The following is a 17,856-nucleotide window of genomic DNA, read 5'->3' on the forward strand; positions in this document are numbered from 1 at the left end:
AAGCTGCCTCTTTTCCACGGGCACTTGGCTCACGGAAAGCTGTCAACGGGTATCAGGGATTAGATGGCTCCGTCTTTCTTCCCTCCTGGGAGAAGGCTCGGCTGTGGAGACAGATGGAGAGCATCTCACAGCACATGCTCCAGGTTTGCTGAGAACCGTTGGTTGTGTGTGCAGGGGTGGAGGGAGTGCCGTGATCTACTTAGAGTAAATTCTACATTGAAACCTTACTGCTGAGTAGCAGAGATGCTCCTGGTCCCAGATGCTGGCCCTGTTCTTGCTGCAGAGTCCAGCCAGCCTTGGACTTGTGCCACAAAAGGCAGTTTCCCAAACAAGGGATTTGGACGAGGAGAGGCTCCTGGCTGCATGCCCCCCTCTGTTGCCGCACCTCCAGGCCAGAGGCTCTGGTTCGGGTCAGACACTGCCTGGCAGCCTGTGATAGAGTTGGTTCTGAACAGGGGAGACCCGCTTTGGGGGAACTGGACTCAGAGAAGGCAGCAGCAGCCGGCAGCTCCCCAAAGTGGGAGAAAATGAGAGTCATAGGTTTTTTTCTAATTTTTTTTAAGTTTCTAATGAAACTTGTATTTCCTGTATATATTTCACAAGTACATATTTGCTTGTACTCTGGCAAGGAAGGAAAAGCAGACAAAGGCAAGAAAATCACCTCGAATTTTATAAAAGAGTTAAAAACCACCTAGAATTCTATGACCCAGGCAGGTAAGTATACTTCTGGGATTTTTTTATGGAGGTTTTGACTTCAGTATTTGTGTGTGTGTGTATGTGTGTGTGTGTGTGTTATTTTCCCACCCGAATCCATTAATCCAGAGAGCGGAAAGCAGTTTGCCTGCTTCTTGGTTCCGTGTTCATTCTGGTCTCCTCCCTGCAGAACCCGGCCATTGCTGACATCTACACGGAGCACGCCCACCAGGTGGTGGTGGCCAAGTACGCGCCCAGCGGATTCTACATCGCCTCTGGAGGTACCTGTCTGTCCTCGCGCATGGCTCCTTGGTCCATGTGGTGTGCCGCTCCCCTCCCCCCAGTCCTGGGGCCAAGCTGGGCGCCTGGCTTGGGAGGGTTGGGGGTGGAGGAGGAAGAGGGAAGACCCTCCAGGATGGGGATGGCAGGTGGGGCGAACGTGATGAGTTTCAGTTGGGGCTGACAAGGAAAGGGTAAGCCAGCAAAAAGCCCCTTTCCAGAACTCTAGCTGGCCATGTTCCAGCTGGTTCCAACTCAGAGGTCAGTGGAGATGCTCACGTGAGGTTGGCTGGAGGCCTCTGCGGGCAGCTGTACCATGCGTGATGTATCGGAGCCCATTTTGTGTGTGTGTGTTTCTGACTTGTAGCTTTGTCTCATGTCACCTTTTGCTGTTCCGTTCCCCGTACCGAGCACACCGCCAGCCTCAGGCAAGCACTTGTTCCATTGGTGGTCAGGGCCTTGGCTCCATCCAGCCGGGCTTTTGTGTGGCCTAGTGGGAGGCTGGGCAAGAGGAGGGACATGAGCTCATCACATTGTGGATGCTCTATTCACCCGATTCCTCGAGACTGGTCTTTTACTATTTACAGATGAGAAAGGGAGGCACACAAGTTAGCGTGGCTTACCACGAGTCTCCCATTCGTTCATTCATTCATTCATACACTCAGCAGATGTTGGCTGTCTTGCCTGTGTCCAGCCTGGTCTCAGGCCCCATGAAGAGCCAGGTGGATGAGCTGATGTGGGCCTCGTCAGCCTCCCTGGAGAGTGACAGAAATGAGCAAATTGCTGAAAGAACTAACGGCCGGTGGGGGAGGGCCGGGATCACACACCCCGCTGGCCGGTTGTCTACAGTGCCCTCACTCCCTGCATGGCAGGCAATGCAGACCTGTCCCGGAAGGGGTCGCCCCTTCCTAGCTATGCAGCCTTCCCTAAATAACTTACCTTCCTGGGCCTTAATTTTCTCTTCTGTAAACTGGGACTGTTAGTTCCTACCAGATCGGTTTGGGGAGGACCCAGTGCAGCAATGCGTGTACAATGCCTGGGGCAGCCCTGGCACTGGTGGGCACCACAGGGGACTGTGGTGTCTGTCACTGAATGCCCGGACGCACCAGGGTGACAGGCGTGCTGGCTGACGGCTAATGCTGGCCGCCCGGGGTTGTGTGTGAAGGGTTCGGCCAGGAGCTGGCACAAAGTGGTCACTTAATGATTTTTATGTTTAGACCTACTCTGACTCCATCTGTAAAACTTGCCCTAATTTACGTCCTACGATTTACTCTAGCCCTGTGATTTCCCCGCCCCCCACCCCTGCCTGCCAGCAGAACTTCCCTTCATTTAAAGCGCTATGATTTGGGCCTGGTGCCTTCTAAAACCGTGTCTTCTCAGGAGAGAAGTGTGCTTGGCACAGCTTCCCTGGCTGCTCTTTGAGCTGTGGCCCGGCTGCTGAATCACTCATGAGCCCAGGCCTGCCCTCCGGTCCCCAGGCAGGTAGTTTAACCAGACAGGAATCACGGTCTTCAAATGCTGGTGCAGAGACCGTTGCAAAGGACAGTCCACAGAAGTAAAGGCTCCATCTGACGTCTTCCTCTCGTACAAGCGCCCTGACTTGGTGGGGGAAGTGAGGGAGGTTGGGCTGCAGGCAGGCGTGGGCGGTGTATTTTATGTTTCTAGTGAGCTGGCCCTTTGAATGGAACAAAGACTACAAAACATTTACTGCAGAGATTAGGGCTCTGGGCTAAACATAAAAATAGTGTGGTGTGTAGGGTTTGGAGATGAGGTGCTGTGCCCTCTGGCTAAGTGGGTTACCCGGCACCCGGTGTGCCTGGGGTGGGGCTGGGGTCCCTGAGGGCAGGGGTCCCCGTACCTCGGGAACCCTGCAGTCACTCCCAGACCGGTTTCCAACCTCAGATCTGCGAGTCTTTAGATCCCTGTAAGTCTGGCTGGTCCACGTTCTGCAAAATGATCGGACCTTCTGGAAGGCCCGTGGGAGGAGCCCATGCCAGGGGCTGGACCCCCAGCTCTGAATGAGACGGCAGTCTGTGCCCTGGGGAACCCTGGGTCCTGTGTGATGTTCTCAGGGCGGAGCCATTCCGGGGCCCGATTTCCCTTTCTAGGGGATCTTCCCAGGCTGCGGGGTAGAGGCTCTCGTGGATAGGGTTCTCCGTGCCCTGAGAAGGATGTGAGGGTTGCTCAGGTGAGGCACGTGGGAGGAGAGACCAGGCCGCAGAGCCAGAGCAGGTGTGAGCAGAGGCCGCCCCCACCGCTGCTGCCCCAGCAATGCTGGTGTGTGTTCCACACCAAGGCGGGGTGGGGGGCAGGCTCACCACGAACGGCCATTACCGGATGCAGCTTATTGTCCGGGAGGAGACCTGTTCCCAGTGGTGCAAGGAGGCCTTGTTGGAGGGAAGGAGCCCCTTCCCCGCTGTCACCGTCTGTCGCCTTGCACTGCGGTGCTTTTCTCCGTAGTCCTGTAAGTGTGTGGATGTGTGTGTGTGTGTGTGTGTGTGTGTGTGTGTGTGTGTGTCTGCCAGCAGATGCCTGGTCTGTGCTGTGCCCCCAGCACCTGGCACAGGGCCTGGTACCCAGGTGCACCTTGTCAGGGCCGCCCTCGTCGGATGGGGCCTGAGTGCCTGGTCTCCAAGCCCCACTGTCTGTTTCCAGCCCTAGCTGCTTCTGAAAAGAATCAAATGCATGAGTTGGGCCCATCAGAAGAGGCTGATGGTCCGGGCAGGGAGACAGTGGGAGAATGACTAGGATGCCTGGCCTGGAGGCGGGCTGGGCTGAGGGAGGTACAGGCGGGTTGCCCGTTGAGTTCAAGGGGTGGAGAGCGGCTCCCTGCTGTCTAGGGGTGGGGAGGGGAACGGGCTCGGCCTTGTGCCTGCAGACACTGTGTTCTCCATGACTCCATGTAGCGCCCTGGGCTGACCTGAGCACGGGGACCACACAGCCCGGCGTGTGCGTGAATGTGAGCACACATGTGTGTGTTTCCTTCCTGTACACACTGCTCCTTTTCTGGCTCCGGCCTCTGCCCCTTCCTTTTCTTTCCCCGTTGGCCCATTTGTTCAGCCAAGGGACTTAACTGGCTCAGGTCAGCCTTGGAGCTCGCCTCGGGCAGTGTGCCAGGCAGTCTGGCTGGACCTCATCCAGAGACCAGGGCCCCCGGGACCCCCTCATTAGTGCTGTTCACAGGGAGGCTAGCATCTCATCTGTGCCTCGGCGGACGTGAGCCCCGCGTGTTTGCCCACGGGGAGGGGTCTCCAGTGGCTTCTGCAGAGCCTTAGTTAATTCACTGACAGTTAGAACTAACTCTAACTCGTTACAAGTGTCTCCGGTGTCCTGGGGGCTAGTCTAAGGCTTTATACATGTTGACTCATTTTATCGTCACAGCAGCCCTCTGGTGGCATGTTATCCCCCCTCTTGTGGATGCAGTTGTAGGTGGTGTTTTAGGCCTACAGAGCCGTGTGGGGCAGGGGCCATGTCTGCAGCCGACGCCCACCCTCGACTGGACCCGAACAGAAGTTGAAAGCTGTTCCCACTGGAACAGTCTGTAGACCTTGCGTTCAGTGCTAAAGTGGCCAGGGGTCCTGGATACAACTCGAGCTTACATGCTGGGGGCAATTGGCCCAGACCTATGCGGGGCTGATGTTTTAGCCTCAAGAGTTAGTTTAAAATGCTCCACTTTTCTTCCTTATTTGGGAAGTCAGTGCTCAGTTGGGAAGGGGATGTGTCGGGGTTGGTGCTGGGAACTTGGTGATGGGATGGTGGTGGGGAGAGAAGGGGGTGTTACTTTAGCACCGATCTGCTGCAAATGCTGCAGTGAGAACAGGCCTGGTGTCAAGTTCTGCCTGTAGCGAGACTCCTTCCAGCAGCCACCTGCGTGTCTCACAAGAGGGTCTCACTCATGGCTCAGCCATGAGTGGTGGGATGGTGCCTTGCTCTACCGAGTAGGGGCTGCCGATTGCCCGAGGCGGGGAAGGAACTGGGAGGAGAATGGGGCCTGCAGACCCAGGTGGGGCCCCCGTGCGGGACCCAGCATGCCCCAGGCTGCCCAGCTGCACACACAGCAGTACCCTCGTTTGTACTGGTGACTGCAGCCCCTGCACGGGAGATGCAGTGTCACTAGTACTGTCATGTTTTACAAATGAAGATCTTTAGCTCCTGAGTGTCCCGGGGCCCGTATGCCAGTTAGGTAACCCTCCAAGGAAAGGAATACAGTCATATCCCAAGCTGCTTCCTGGGCGGTGGGGAGGAGCGGGGGTTGCCACCGTGCGTCCCTGGGCTTCCTGACACCCATGCGGGGCTTGAGATCCCTGTGATGCCTGGAGAAATGTAGAGACCCCCTTTTGGTCCTCATGGAGGCAGCAGGCTCTGATTGACGGTGGCTGGGTGTTGTTTATCTGATGAACACACACGCCTTCTCCCAGCTACGCCCGGCCAGCTCCAAAACCCTGGGTGGTGCTGGGTGGCCATGCCCTGTGCCCACGTGGCCCCGGCACAGTGGTGAACGTGGCTCTCGCCGCCCTGTTGTGTCTGCAGATGTATCTGGGAAGCTGAGGGTCTGGGATACCACGCAGAAGGAGCACCTCTTGAAGTATGAGTATCAGCCTTTCGCTGGGAAGATCAAGGACATTGCTTGGACGGAAGACAGTAAGAGGATCGCAGTGGTCGGGGAAGGAAGGGAGAAGTGAGTCTGGCCTCGACCCCTCCTGCCTGTATCCCTTGCTTTGCTTTCTTTCCCGCACGCCCCCGGTGGGAGGAGTGCGTTGACGTCGGTGCAGCTTGGACTGGTGTGTGTTGAGTCCTGTGGGTACTGGGCTTCCTTCAGGGTGGACTTCGGCAACACACGAGGGAAAACCACACGTAACCACGGGGAACCCCCAGGGTTTGTCTCCGGGCCCAGGCACCTTCTCTGATCTGATGTCCTTGGCCCTTCACCTCCCAGAACCCTAGCTGTCCTGCCCACGATCCAGGCAGCAGGAAGCAGGAAAGGGAGCAGGTGAAAGTGATGCAGCTCCTAAGAGTGTTATCGGGGTCCCTCCCAGCAGCAACGCCACGACCACACCTGCCGAGAGTGAGGCCGGATGTGTTCCCTAGTTGGGCACACCCCATGGCCACCTAACTGAGGAGGGAGGAGGGGGCGACAGGACGCTGGGTGGGCGGCCCCGGGGGGCTGCTGCACTCACGGAGCCAGTGACCAGCAGGGTCAGTACCGCAACCCAGGTGTCTTATTCCGAGTGCAGTCAGGGTTCCCTCCCCGGCACCTCTGCCGCCCTCAATCACTTGTACTTGTCAGACACATATCTTTGTTTCCCTTTCCTGGAGGCTCCTCGTAATGTGTGTTCTCATAGGCGTTCATTGTTCCATAGCTTTTCTTCAGGTCATTCCTGTTGGTCACAAATGGTAACCCAAACAATACATTTTCGTTGACTGTGTACTGCTGGCTGACAGCAAGGCAGCATCTCCGTTCTAGCACCAAAGTGTTTCCTGGTCCCCAGCCCAACCCCAACCCCCCCATCCACTCCCCCGCCCCCCACCCCTTATTAAAACTGCTGTGAAACTGATGAAGCCTCGAGCTGTTCCCTGGCAGGTGCTTTTAAAGCACCTTCATGTGGGAGGCTCCTTGGATCTGGGCCATAAGACACAGATGTGCAGTCCCTTCCCAGAGGCACTTGGGACTGCTTCTGCTTGTTCTCCTATCCTTCAGACAAATCCTGGGTGCCGTCAGTGTTGGCTCTTTTGGGGAGCGTGTATGAAGCACAGTTGTGAGCAGGGCTGCCCTGCCAGCACCACTGCCCTCTGACTGCTGGGGACACAACTGCCCGTGGTGATCTTCCCAGGACTGACTTTTCTCTCCTGTGACTCCCCTCCTGGGTAAAGGTTCGGAGCCGTCTTCCTGTGGGACAGCGGCTCTTCTGTGGGCGAGATCACGGGACACAACAAAGTCATCAACAGCGTGGACATCAAGCAGAGCCGGCCATACCGCCTGGTGACCGGCAGCGACGACAACTGCGCTGCATTCTTTGAGGGGCCACCATTCAAGTTCAAGTTCACAATTGGCGTGAGTGGGCTTCTCCGGAGGGTGGTTTTCCGGTGAACTTTATGGTTTGTATGTGAAGCCAGTGGAGTCTAGACCTGTTAGAAGCTGATGGCAGAAGGTCACGGGCGCCCAGCATTAATGCCAGGATGGGGCGGGGGTCGCCCTGGGATGATGGGTGTATTTCTGGGTGGGGGTAAGCACAACTCTGATGCTGTGAGACCAGGTGAGCATCCTGGCCCGGAGGTGCCTTGTTAGAAAGGGGAGCCCAGGCCCAGCGGCAGCCTGCCCTCTCGTTGCACCAGCTTGAGATCCACTGAGCACCAGAGTGGCAGAGGAGGTGGGCTTCCAGGGATGTCTGGTTTTGTTCCCTCCTGCACCTCCCCGGGAGAGATGATATGGGCAGGGTCACACCTGTAAAGTGACACAGGGTGAGCAGAGTTAAGTGCTTTGCCTGTGGGTATGTGCTCTAAACGCCCCAGTGGAGTGACACAGGTTTTGGGTATAAATGGCTCGGGACCTTAGTCCCAGCTCTATACGTGCTCCCTGACTGAGGCAAGTGCCTGAACCCTCGAAGCCTCACCTTTCCCATCTGCAAGATGGGCATGGAGACATGGACATGAGAGCATTTTAACCATGGATTTGATCTGTGCATAGGGCCCGCAGGCCCAGAGCGGCCCACGATGCTTGTTTCCTGACCTGGGGTCTGAGGCTGGAGCACAGAGGAAGGGCGCCTGGCAGGGGATGGCCCTCAGGCCGGTGTCGTGGCAGCCATGGTTCTGAACCTGCCCTCCCAGTTTGTCTTGTGAAAACACTTGAAAGGCAGCCAGCACCAGGGGTGGAGGTGGAAGTGACCGCGCTGAGCCGCAGCGCGGAGGATGCGCGGTGCTTTACGGCCAGCTCTTTCCTCTGGAGGCGGCTGGGCTGGGGTTGGCCGAGGTCTGGGGACGTGTCTCGAATGTTACTGGCTGGCTGAGGAGTCCTGTTAACTTTGATGACAATGCAGTGAAGCCCAAAGAGCAGGCAGGGCGTGGCCGGGAAGGCGATGATGGTCCTCAGTGGGTCCCCAGGGGTGGTCCCTGGGGACAAGACTCGGGCCGTGGGCAGCATGTCCAGACACAGGTAGGTCTCGGCTCAGTTGCAGAGGGGCTCTCCAGGTTACCTGTTTGTAGTAAAATGGGGTTGGATTCATCCCGGGGCCACCGAGTGGGGCCTGGCTGGCTTCTGCGCCCTGCAGGGCAGGCAGCCTGGATTCCCTCCCGACACCCCGCATCTCCCAGAGGCTGACTCCGGGGCTGCTGCTCATGGGGAGGTGGTGGCACTATGTTGGAGGCCATGGTTCAAGGTCGATGTGTTTTTAGTGGGATAAAGTACCCTGGGACACCGGTGCGTCAGGCTGAGTCAAGTACTTGGGCTTCCTGCTCGGCACCCAGGGGAGGAGAGAGGGGAGGTTTCCTTGGCAGCGAGAGGCCGTCCCAGCTCGTACCCGTGAAGTAGCCCTGCTCCCCACACCTGCCACACGTGTTCTCTTTGGCTTCATGTGGCCATAATCAGGGCTGTGGATGGGCAGGGCTCCTTTCCCTGTCCCTAACCCCCCAGAAGGATTCATTTCTTCCTTGCAGATGTGGGTTAAACCCTGCACGGAGCGGTTCGGTGGCGGGTGACTGGAGCCAGGATTCAAGTCCAGAGTTGTCCCGAATCTGTGCCCCTCACCACCCTGCCAGGCTTTCCCGTGTGCTCACTTGGGGACTTGTCCAAAGGTTCTTCCTCTTTCCGTTTTCCTTTCTTTCATAGATTTTTTTTTTTTTTTTTTTTTGCGGTACGCGGGCCTCTCACTGTTGTGGCCTCTTCCGTTGCGGAGCACAGGCTCCGGACGCGCAGGCTTAGCGGCCATGGCTCACGGACCCAGCCGCTCCGCGGCATGTGGGATCTTCCCGGACCAGGGCACGAACCCACGTCCCCTGCGTCGGCAGGCGGACTCTCAACCACTGCGCCACCGAGGAAGCCCTTCCTTTCTAACTTGAGAGTGCTGCCCTCACCCTGTGACCCTGGCAGGCACCTGTTTCCAGGGTGGGCACACAGCTTGTCCCCAGGTCTTCCTGCGTAAGGACCTAGCGAGAGATCAGAAGGGGCTGTGGACCAAGAATGGGGGACATGGGGTGGCAGCCCAGTGCTGCAGGTGGTGGCTCTGCGGCCCTCCAGCTGGCCGTGCCTCTGGGCCCCCGGCAAATGGGGTGAAGATGACCCTCCTCCAGTGGCCCCGCAGAGCTGTGGGGACGACAGGAGAGATGCTGGTGGACGTCTCAGTGTCCGTCAGGAATTGTTGGGTTTCTTTCTGCTGGAAAGGACTAACAGGCTCATTTGGCCTCAAGCAGGAAGGACAGGAGGACACTCGGGTCCCCCACACCCACCTGAAAAACCTTGTAAGACGCTGACAACTTGAGATCAGCCTGTGACTTTTCCATGTAACCGCCCTAGGCCCTCACGGCCGCAGAGTAAAGCTGTAGCATGCAGGGCTGCCCTTCCGTCCCGTTCCAGCAACTGCCACCTTCCTCTTGACCTTGTTTAGGACCGTGGGGTAAGGGGTGATTATGTTAGGAGCACAGAGGGGTCGAGTTCAAATTGCTGCCTCAAAAAGGAATAAGTGGTGTTCCGAATTTCAGTACAGGCCAGAACAACTCCAAGGAGGCTCAGCCCCGCATGGAAGGAAAGCAGTGTTGCAGTCCTCCCTGCTGGCCTGAGTGCAGGGGTCCAGTTGCTTTTCATTCTTGTTCATGAGTTCGTTAGCTTAAACCAGCTTCTCATGGTGGCAGAGTGAGAGTGAAGACGAAGCTGATTCATGGCCCAACTTTAGCCGGACTGCCCTGGTTCCCGCCTGGTCCTCTGTCCTTGTTTACCTGAACCTGAAACGGGCTGAGAGGCTGTAGGAACACCAGGTGGAAGATGCTTTCCCCTGGAATTAGCCCCAGTCCACCTGGGGCAGTGACTCCAGGGTCACAGGGGACCGGCTGTGGGACAGAGGCCATGGACAGCACGGTGTCCACCTCTGGTGTCCTGTGCGCAGGGGTTTAGGTTCCCCTTTGAGGCCCTAAGGGTGGCCTGAAAAGAAGTGGGCAGGTGGACCTTGCCTCTCCCGTGGAGCCTTCTTCCTGCTGAGTGCATTCCTGTGATAGACACGTCTGGATGTGTAGTAACAGGCCCCACTAAGCGTCTCTAGCTCACCCGTGTGTCTGTGCACCTGGCCCGCTGTGGCCTTAGGCGAGTTTCTGTGCCTCTCCAGCCTCTGCGTCCTCCTCTGTCAGGTGAGCAGGTTGGCTGCCCAGGTGGCCGCAGACACTCCTGGAGGGGCGCCTCTGAGGGCTGTGTCCACAGTACGTGGGATGGCGTGTGTCTGATGAAATGATTGCTCAGAGCAACAAGTGTCAGGACTTCTATTTGCCCTGGGCCTGCTTGTCAGTCTGCGACCGTGTGATCTGGACTGGAAACTACCTGCCGCATCTGCCCAAGCCTCTGAGAACAGGTCACCCAACCGCACCTGGCGGCGAAGGGGACGCCTGGCCTTCCCTCCTCCGCGCGGGTGGACTGCACAGCCTGTCACCTGTGTGTCTCACACGTTACCTAACGGGGAGTTACACTTCCTTCTAGGAATCTCTGTCTCTGCTGTTATTACAAGTATTACCTTCCTAGACAAGTAAAATTTGAGCTCTAAAATGCGAGGTTTTCTGGTTGTTTTTTTCCTGTTCCCTGTGTCCTTACAACAGGGCAGAAAACGGAAGTTTGAGTTGAAGTGTGTATCAGGTGCCCGCCTTGCACTGGCCCCAACACACCCGCGCGCGCGCACACACACACACACACATGGCCCCTGTGCCGGGGTGTGCGTGCATCTGTGGTGGTTGTGCCGGGAGGTCAGCAGGGTCGGTCTCCTTCCCGGTGAACTCCTGAGCCGATGGCAGGGAGTGACCCGGCAAAGCTCCGTGGATGGTCAGTGGCCCAAAGAGGATTAGAAGGAGCCTTTCATCCCCTCATCAGGTCCTCTTTCTCCAGGGGAAAGTGGTAACTGGGCAGGCAGATCTGTGCTGGGTGACGGGAAAGGCAGGGCGAGGGATGCGGTGCTTTCAGACGCTTTAAGGGAGGACCTCGCAGAGAGAACAGGGAGCCCGGTTTAGGAGGGTGCGGAGGCCTGAAGGAGGGCACGGCAGCGTTCCAGGTCAGGGTGGACACCCACTTTCGGAGTGCGGACCGTGGAGGTACATGCTACTCTCGGAAAGGCAGCGGGGTGGTGGGCACAGGCGTCTGAACTGCTCGTCCCTCCACAAGCCTGTGACGAAGGAGCGCGGCAGGTGGGCACAGGGCATTTCAGCATAAGGGTAGGAGTCCTGCTGCAGGGCACAGCTGAGGCTGGTGGAGCCAGGAGGGCGCCCAGGGACACCTGAGCTGACGAGCTGGTCACGCCGTGGCGCCCGATGGTGCTGCGTCCCTGTCAGTGACGTGGACTTGGGTGCATTACCTAATGATTGCTAATTGCTCCCATCTCAGGTTTCTCAGTGCTGAGGGGGAGGGGTAATGACAGGGTGAGGGAGGTAGTGATGGGGGCACAGGTGATAACAGGGTTGGGGGGTGATTACGGTGGGGAGGTTCCAGCCAGAGCTCCGCTTGGTTGTGACTGAGGCTGGGCAGGACAGCCCCACCCCCAGAGGTGGCCACGTGGAGTGGTGCTGCCCCTCCAGGACGGTTAGCAGGGATGGGGGCCAGGAGCCCAGCCCACTCATCTGAACCGCCCCCCCATGATATTTCCCCAAGCCCGTTCCTTCCTGGTCCTCCGGCCTCTCCTCCCTGTGGACTGGGCTATTTTTAGCCCTCATTTTTTTGGTTAATGGGCTGTTCACTGTTCCTCCCTTTAAATGGGCTATTTCAGGAGCAGACATCAGTCTCCTGCTCATTTGGCCTCTTGGCTCAAGTTGCAAGAAAACCTGACAGGGAGAATTTTCTAAAGCCACAGCGCCTGGTCCCCAGGGTGGGCGTCTTCCCTGTCCAGTCTGAACCCCGGGAGCCCGTGTTGTTCTGGGCCTGCGGAAGGGCACCCTGCCCCTGGCAGGGAGACAGACGCCAGACACGTCTACATGCGTGACATCCCCTGTAGCACCAGGGGCGCAGAGGGGGGCAGGTGGTCAGGGGAGCGGGGGCAGAGGTGTAAGCAGGGTGGCTGTGGCCTGGTGTCTGTGCTGCCCCGCTGTGGCACCCTGACCCCTGAGCTGGTGGGGGGGGGTCTTGTTCTCTCAGGGAACCACTGTGCCTGGAGTTTGACGAGTTGGAACTGCAGTGTAGCTGAGGGTCCCTCTGGTTCACGGCGTGTTCCTCACGCCGCCCACTGCAGCCCCCCTTCAGCCCCGTGGTCTGCTCCACCCAGGGGAGCTCTCGGCACCCCGGTTCTCGGGGTGTCTGGCCGGGGCTCCGTCCGTCCCAGGGAGCCGGCCCCAGCCTCCTCCCCCGGAGCAGCAGGGCCGGGTCAGCCAGTAGAGGTCAGGACAAGAGGACCAGACGTTTGGGCAGTTGTGTGGGAGGTTTTGTCACTTAAGAGCTTTGCCTTTGACCTCCTCCAGGAGGAGCTGTGTCTGCCTGTCCATCCTCCCCTTCCCACAGAGTGGTCCTGGGGGGATTGGGAGAGACCTGGGGTCTTTGTCTCAGCAGCCCTCCCACAACGGGCTCTGAACCACCCGAGGGATAGAGGTCCCCGGGCCCTGGCTGTGCAGCTGGCTCCCCGCCCGGCCTGCCTGCCTCCTGGCCAGGGCTCGGGGCCAGCTTGCTCGCGTAGAGAGCTCTGGACGAGAAACCGTAGACCTGGGCTCTCAGAACGCAGCCTCTCCAGGCCGGGGCTGTCTCCTGTAGAAGGAAGAATGCCCGAGGCTCCCCAGGGCTCCTCGAGGTAGTAGGATGATGGGTGAGTGACAGTCATGGGGGAAGAACAGTCAGAGGGCCTGAGAGATCCCAGTTTGGAAAGATCATTGCTTTTGTTGCATTGTGCGCCTCCTGGGAAATGGCCATCCTCCAGCTCAGAACACAAACCTTAGAACAGGAAAGCTCGGCCATGGAAGCAGGATAGATGTACCCGAGAAACCAAGAAGGCGAAACAGGCCTTGGCTGTGGGGGGATAACCCAGGCTCTGCCTCCATCTTCACGTGGTCTCCCTGTGCCTGCACCGAGTCCAAATCTCCCTCTTCCCATAGGGACACCAGTGGTGTTGGATCAGGCCTCACGCTAAGGCCCTCATCTCACCTTGAGTACACCTATAAAGACCCTGTTTCCAATAAGGTCACGTTGACGGGTACTGGAATGTCAACCTACCTTTTCAGGACACAAGTCAACCCATAACGTTACTCAGTCAAACACATGCAGTTCTACCACCCCAGCAGCTCCTGTTTTAAAATTGTTGGTGGTTTACCTTGGTGGGTGCAGGTGATACACTTTGAGTTGAATTGCTTTTCCTGCAGGTTGGGCGTCCGTGGCTGCAGGGGCAGTTTACCCCACGTACCTTCAGGAGAGTTGATAGCTAACGCTTGTTGCGTGCTTGCAGGTTGGGTGGGAGAGCAGCCCGGCTTTGCATGGGTGGCTGGTGGGGTTTTCAGAGGATCATTCTCTGATGCAGACCCTTCTTGACTGAGGAAAGAATGAGTTCATTTACTTATTCAGGTAACAGAATCACCCCTGGAGATCACATCTCCTCAGTCACTCAGACTCTTGTTCCCACAAAGGTCATCACCACTGTTTAATTTCTTGAAAACCTCAGTTTGTTCAGCAAATGCCCGCTGAGCACCTGCCATGTGCCAGGCCCGGGCCAGGCCCTGGGGACTCGGGGATGAGGCCTCACGGTCCCGGCCTCATAAGCCTAAGGGTTCCGGCCTTGAGCCCCCTTCCAGGGCTGGAGGGCGGGTGGGGGGCGTTACTGTCTACGGAGCTCAGGGAGCACGTCACAGTGGAGGGAGGCCTTCCAGGCAGAGATGCACCCGGCCATGGTGGGCGGGCTGGGACTCACGCTGAGCTCTAAAATCTTCCGTGGACCGGCATCCACACGTGTGGTGGTTGTGGACCGCGTGGTGCATAGAGAGCTTTCCTGAACTGCCTGTCACCGGATAACTGTCCCACTTCCTGCAGGACCACAGCCGCTTCGTCAACTGTGTGCGGTTCTCTCCTGATGGGAACAGATTTGCCACAGCTGGGGCCGATGGTCAGGTAAGGGCTGCGGGTCCTGGAGGGAGGGGTTCGTCTTGGTCCTCTGCGATGGTTCAGAACAGGCAGACTTAGTAAAGCTGGTGTCGATGTACAGCTCCCTCCTTCCCCCTCCTGGGATGCAGCTCAGTTAAGGGGCTCTGTCCTCAAAGCATGGTAGACCCGTCTCTCCATCTCTCTCCTTTTAAAGGAGCTCGAAACTCATCTGTCTTTAGATTCTTTGTTGTAAGAGTCACAGTCTTGATGCCTCCCTCTTGATGGTGGAGCAGGAATGAGGAGCTCATTTAGCATGCCAGCTGCTGGGCCTCCACACACGCACGCCTGATCTGCATCTATTTGTGTTTCCTGAAAGATCTACATCTATGACGGGAAGACGGGAGAGAAATTGTGTGCCCTGGGAGGAAGCAAGGCTCACGACGGTGGCATTTATGCTGTAAGTATGGGTCCGTGTTCACAACGTGGTCTGTGGTCGTGGTCGGGCCATGTCTGCGTTTATTGTCATCTGTACACACGTGTTAAAGTTGGAAGCTTGAGATGGGGGTTAGAAGTAGGGGCAGTGGCAGAGACCTTCAGGGTCACGTGGGACATGGTGACGTGGCCTGGAGAGGCCAGTGGCCAGGATGCTCATCCTGTCCTTGCCCTGGTGTGTCCCACCACCTTCTGGGCCATCCTCCCTGCTCAGAAACGGGGGCTGTGGACAAGCTGCTGTCTGAGTCTCTTCCCCCTCTGGAATGCTTGACCCATGACCACCGTTTGTTTGAGTAGATCAGCTGGAGTCCCGATAGCACCCACTTGCTTTCTGCTTCCGGAGACAAAACCTCTAAAATTTGGGACATCAATGTGAACTCTGTTGTCAACACGTTTACCATGGGCTCCAACGTTCTGGACCAGCAGCTGGGCTGCTTGTGGCAGAAGGACCACCTCCTCAGCATCTCCCTGTCCGGCTACATCAATTACCTGGACAAAAACAACCCCAGCAAACCTCTGCGGGTCATCAAGGTATGGCTGGGCTGTGGAGCTGCTGTGTGTGCAGGGGCTGGCTGGAGGGCAGGTGGGCGCCTGGCCAGACGTAGGGCAACTGAGGTGAGGTGAGGCCCAGTGGAATGGCAGGACGCTGGTTGCTTTGGGGATGTGAGTTTAGCAGAGGTGGGAGGCCGGATGCCACGTTCCCCTTTGAGCTACCGTGAAGCTGGATGCTCAGGGCCTGGGGTTCAGGGCAGCAGCCTGTGCCCCTGCTGTCAGGGTTGTTTGTCTCGGGGGGATCAGCCTCCCCCAGTTAGGAGGCCACTGGCTGTGTCCGCTTGTGAGGCAGGACCAGGAAGATGCTGAAGCCCAAGACAGGGCACGTCATGGGGCATCACCGCAGATGTGGGTGGCCAGCAGGCCTTGGAGCTGGGCCTTGACAGTGTGCGGGGTTTGAAGGTAGGAATGGGTGTGGGCAGGCACTTGTCCTCTGTGGTTAGAGCAGGGCAGGCATGAGCGGGTGTTGGGGACTGGGAGGAAATGGACAAGTCGGAGCCCAAGGTGCCGAGGCGTGAGGTTTGGGCAGCAGGGAGTGATTGGAGGGCCTGCCTCCCGTCCTCGTCTCCCAGAACGGCTCACTCAAGGTTGGCTGATCACCAGGGTCTGCCCTGAGTGTCCCCTGCAGTGGGGACTGTTCCTTGCCCCTCCGTCAGCCCTGGAATTTTTGGCCTCAGGAAATCGCAGCCAGACTAGAAGCTCCTGTGTCCTGGGGCCCTGCTTGGTCACTGCCCATTGCAGACCTGCTTCTGCTGGAGGGTGGGCTGCGGTGGGAACTCGGGGTCAGCCTCGCCTGCTCTGTCACCCTGGATGAGCTGTGCCCTCAAGGGAGGGGTTTCCATAGCCCAGCTCCATGCTGCACCCCGTCCTGGCAGCTGAACCTCCTGGGGCCAAACCCCAGTGCTTCCTCACAGCCTGCTCGCTCAGCTGCCTCAGGGCTCTGCAGACAGGCTCTGGGAGACGGCTGGGCCCTGTGGGCTTGGGGTTGGCCAGCCTGGGACTGTTCCCCTCAGGTCCAGTGAGGGCCAGCTGCCCGGCCCTGCAGTGCTGTGTACATCCCATCCCACAGTCTCTGAGGTCACGGCCCTTGTGGACTCGGTGTGCAGATGACCGTGCCCAAAGGAAGGGGCCGAGCCTGGCTGTCTGCCCCCTTAACCCTGTGTGACTAGCTCGTGAGGCCCAGGTGGGCTCGGTGCCTGCTGCATCCCATTCAGGGGGGGCGTTGCTGACGGGAAGGGCTGATCCAGAGCGACAGCTGCTTCGGCCCTCAGTGCTGGCCCCGCACCCTCTGCTTCCACAAAGGTTTATCTCACTTGGCCCTGAGGATGGGGCCATTGGGGCCACTTGCTCCACAGGCTCCAGCCCAGTGTGATGAGTGTAAAGTGAAGGTGTATACATCCAGGCACAGAGCCCAGGGGAGCTGGGAGGGGCCCCCGGCGCAGTCACTTCTCTGGGCCTCCATGCAATGGGGAGAAATTGCTGGAGAGAGTCAGGCGTTACTGCCCACCTGCTTCCTCTGCCCAGAAGAGCAGCTTCCCGTGAGCCGCCCTGATGCTGGGCTCAGGTGGCTGTCCCAGGCATCGCCCCGTGTCTGCTGGCGCCCTGGGAGTGATGGAGGCCTGGGCCTGACTGCTCCCGCTGATGTCACTGTCGCCGACAGCATAGCCGCTACTAGCCAGGCTCCTGTCCCCCACCCCCAGGTCAGCTCAGGAACCTCATGGGCGTTTACAGTTGTCAGAGAAAACATCCCAGCCCTCCTGCCGCACGTGTGTGAGTCCCAAGCAGTGTTTGGTGCTAATGTCGGGCTGTGAGTGAGCCCAGGAACAAGCTGGAGTTTGAAGAACATAGTTTTAGAATAGCGGTTCTCAGCCCCGGCGCACGTTGAGATCACCTGGGAGCTTCCACAAAGGGCTTGATGCCTCTGTACGGGCTCAGTGGGATGCAGTCAGAGACCAAGACCGTAGGGATGGCTCTTAGGTGCCGGTACTTTTAAGACGCACCCAGGTGACCCTGCGGCTCAAGCTTGAGGACGCATCAGTCACCTGAGCCAGGCTGCTTGTTAGCACACTGTAGGTGGGCGACACCCCGGCGCTCAGAGGGTTCATCTGTGGGACACGGGAGAGCTCCATTTCTCACAGGTTCCCGGCGAGCCTGCTGCCCTAGGCGGGGGCGTGCACAAGTCGCCAGGCATCTTGTTGACCACAGGTTCTCAGTCTCTAGGCTGCATGGGGCGACACTCCCAGCGAGGCCAGCACTGGTCTGAGGACCACGCTTTTAAGTAGCAGGGCCAGTGGGTTGCTGCCCTGTGGAAAGGACTTGGGGTCTGTTCACTGGTTCTCCCGTCTCTGAGAACGGTGTGTACCTTTCTCTGAAGATACACACCACACTGTGGCAACAGTCAGCAAAGCTCAGAGGGACCCGCCTGCCTCTGGTGAGGGGAAAGAACTATGATTAGACCAAACCTCCGGGTTGTTTCCATCCAAGGAGCAGTTATGGGGGAGGTTAAGTGCCTTTCTTGAAGCAAACAACTGGTTGTAAATGAGTGATCTGGGCCCACCATGTTGCCGGTCGGGGAAATTGTGGGGCCCCAGCTCTGGGACAGCCTCCGGGGG

General features: G+C 58.2%; 1 protein-coding gene across 2 annotated transcripts in view; it reads left to right on the plus strand.

The window, feature by feature from the left end:
• Positions 1–17,856, plus strand: part of WDR1 (WD repeat domain 1) — a 39,368-nt gene that overhangs the window by 9,954 nt on the left and 11,558 nt on the right. The window contains exons 3-8 of one of the 2 annotated variants that reach the window (XM_065877167.1): positions 884–974; positions 5,503–5,650; positions 6,844–7,024; positions 14,150–14,227; positions 14,577–14,657; positions 14,990–15,223. In XM_065877167.1, the coding sequence (XP_065733239.1) occupies positions 884–974; positions 5,503–5,650; positions 6,844–7,024; positions 14,150–14,227; positions 14,577–14,657; positions 14,990–15,223 (813 nt within the window). The remainder of the gene's footprint in view (positions 1–883; positions 975–5,502; positions 5,651–6,843; positions 7,025–14,149; positions 14,228–14,576; positions 14,658–14,989; positions 15,224–17,856) is intronic. The other variant, XM_065877168.1, reaches the window with a different exon arrangement.

The sequence above is a fragment of the Phocoena phocoena genome, chromosome 5, assembly GCF_963924675.1.
Source record: "Phocoena phocoena chromosome 5, mPhoPho1.1, whole genome shotgun sequence".
In the NCBI taxonomy this organism is placed as follows: Eukaryota; Metazoa; Chordata; class Mammalia; order Artiodactyla; family Phocoenidae; genus Phocoena; species Phocoena phocoena.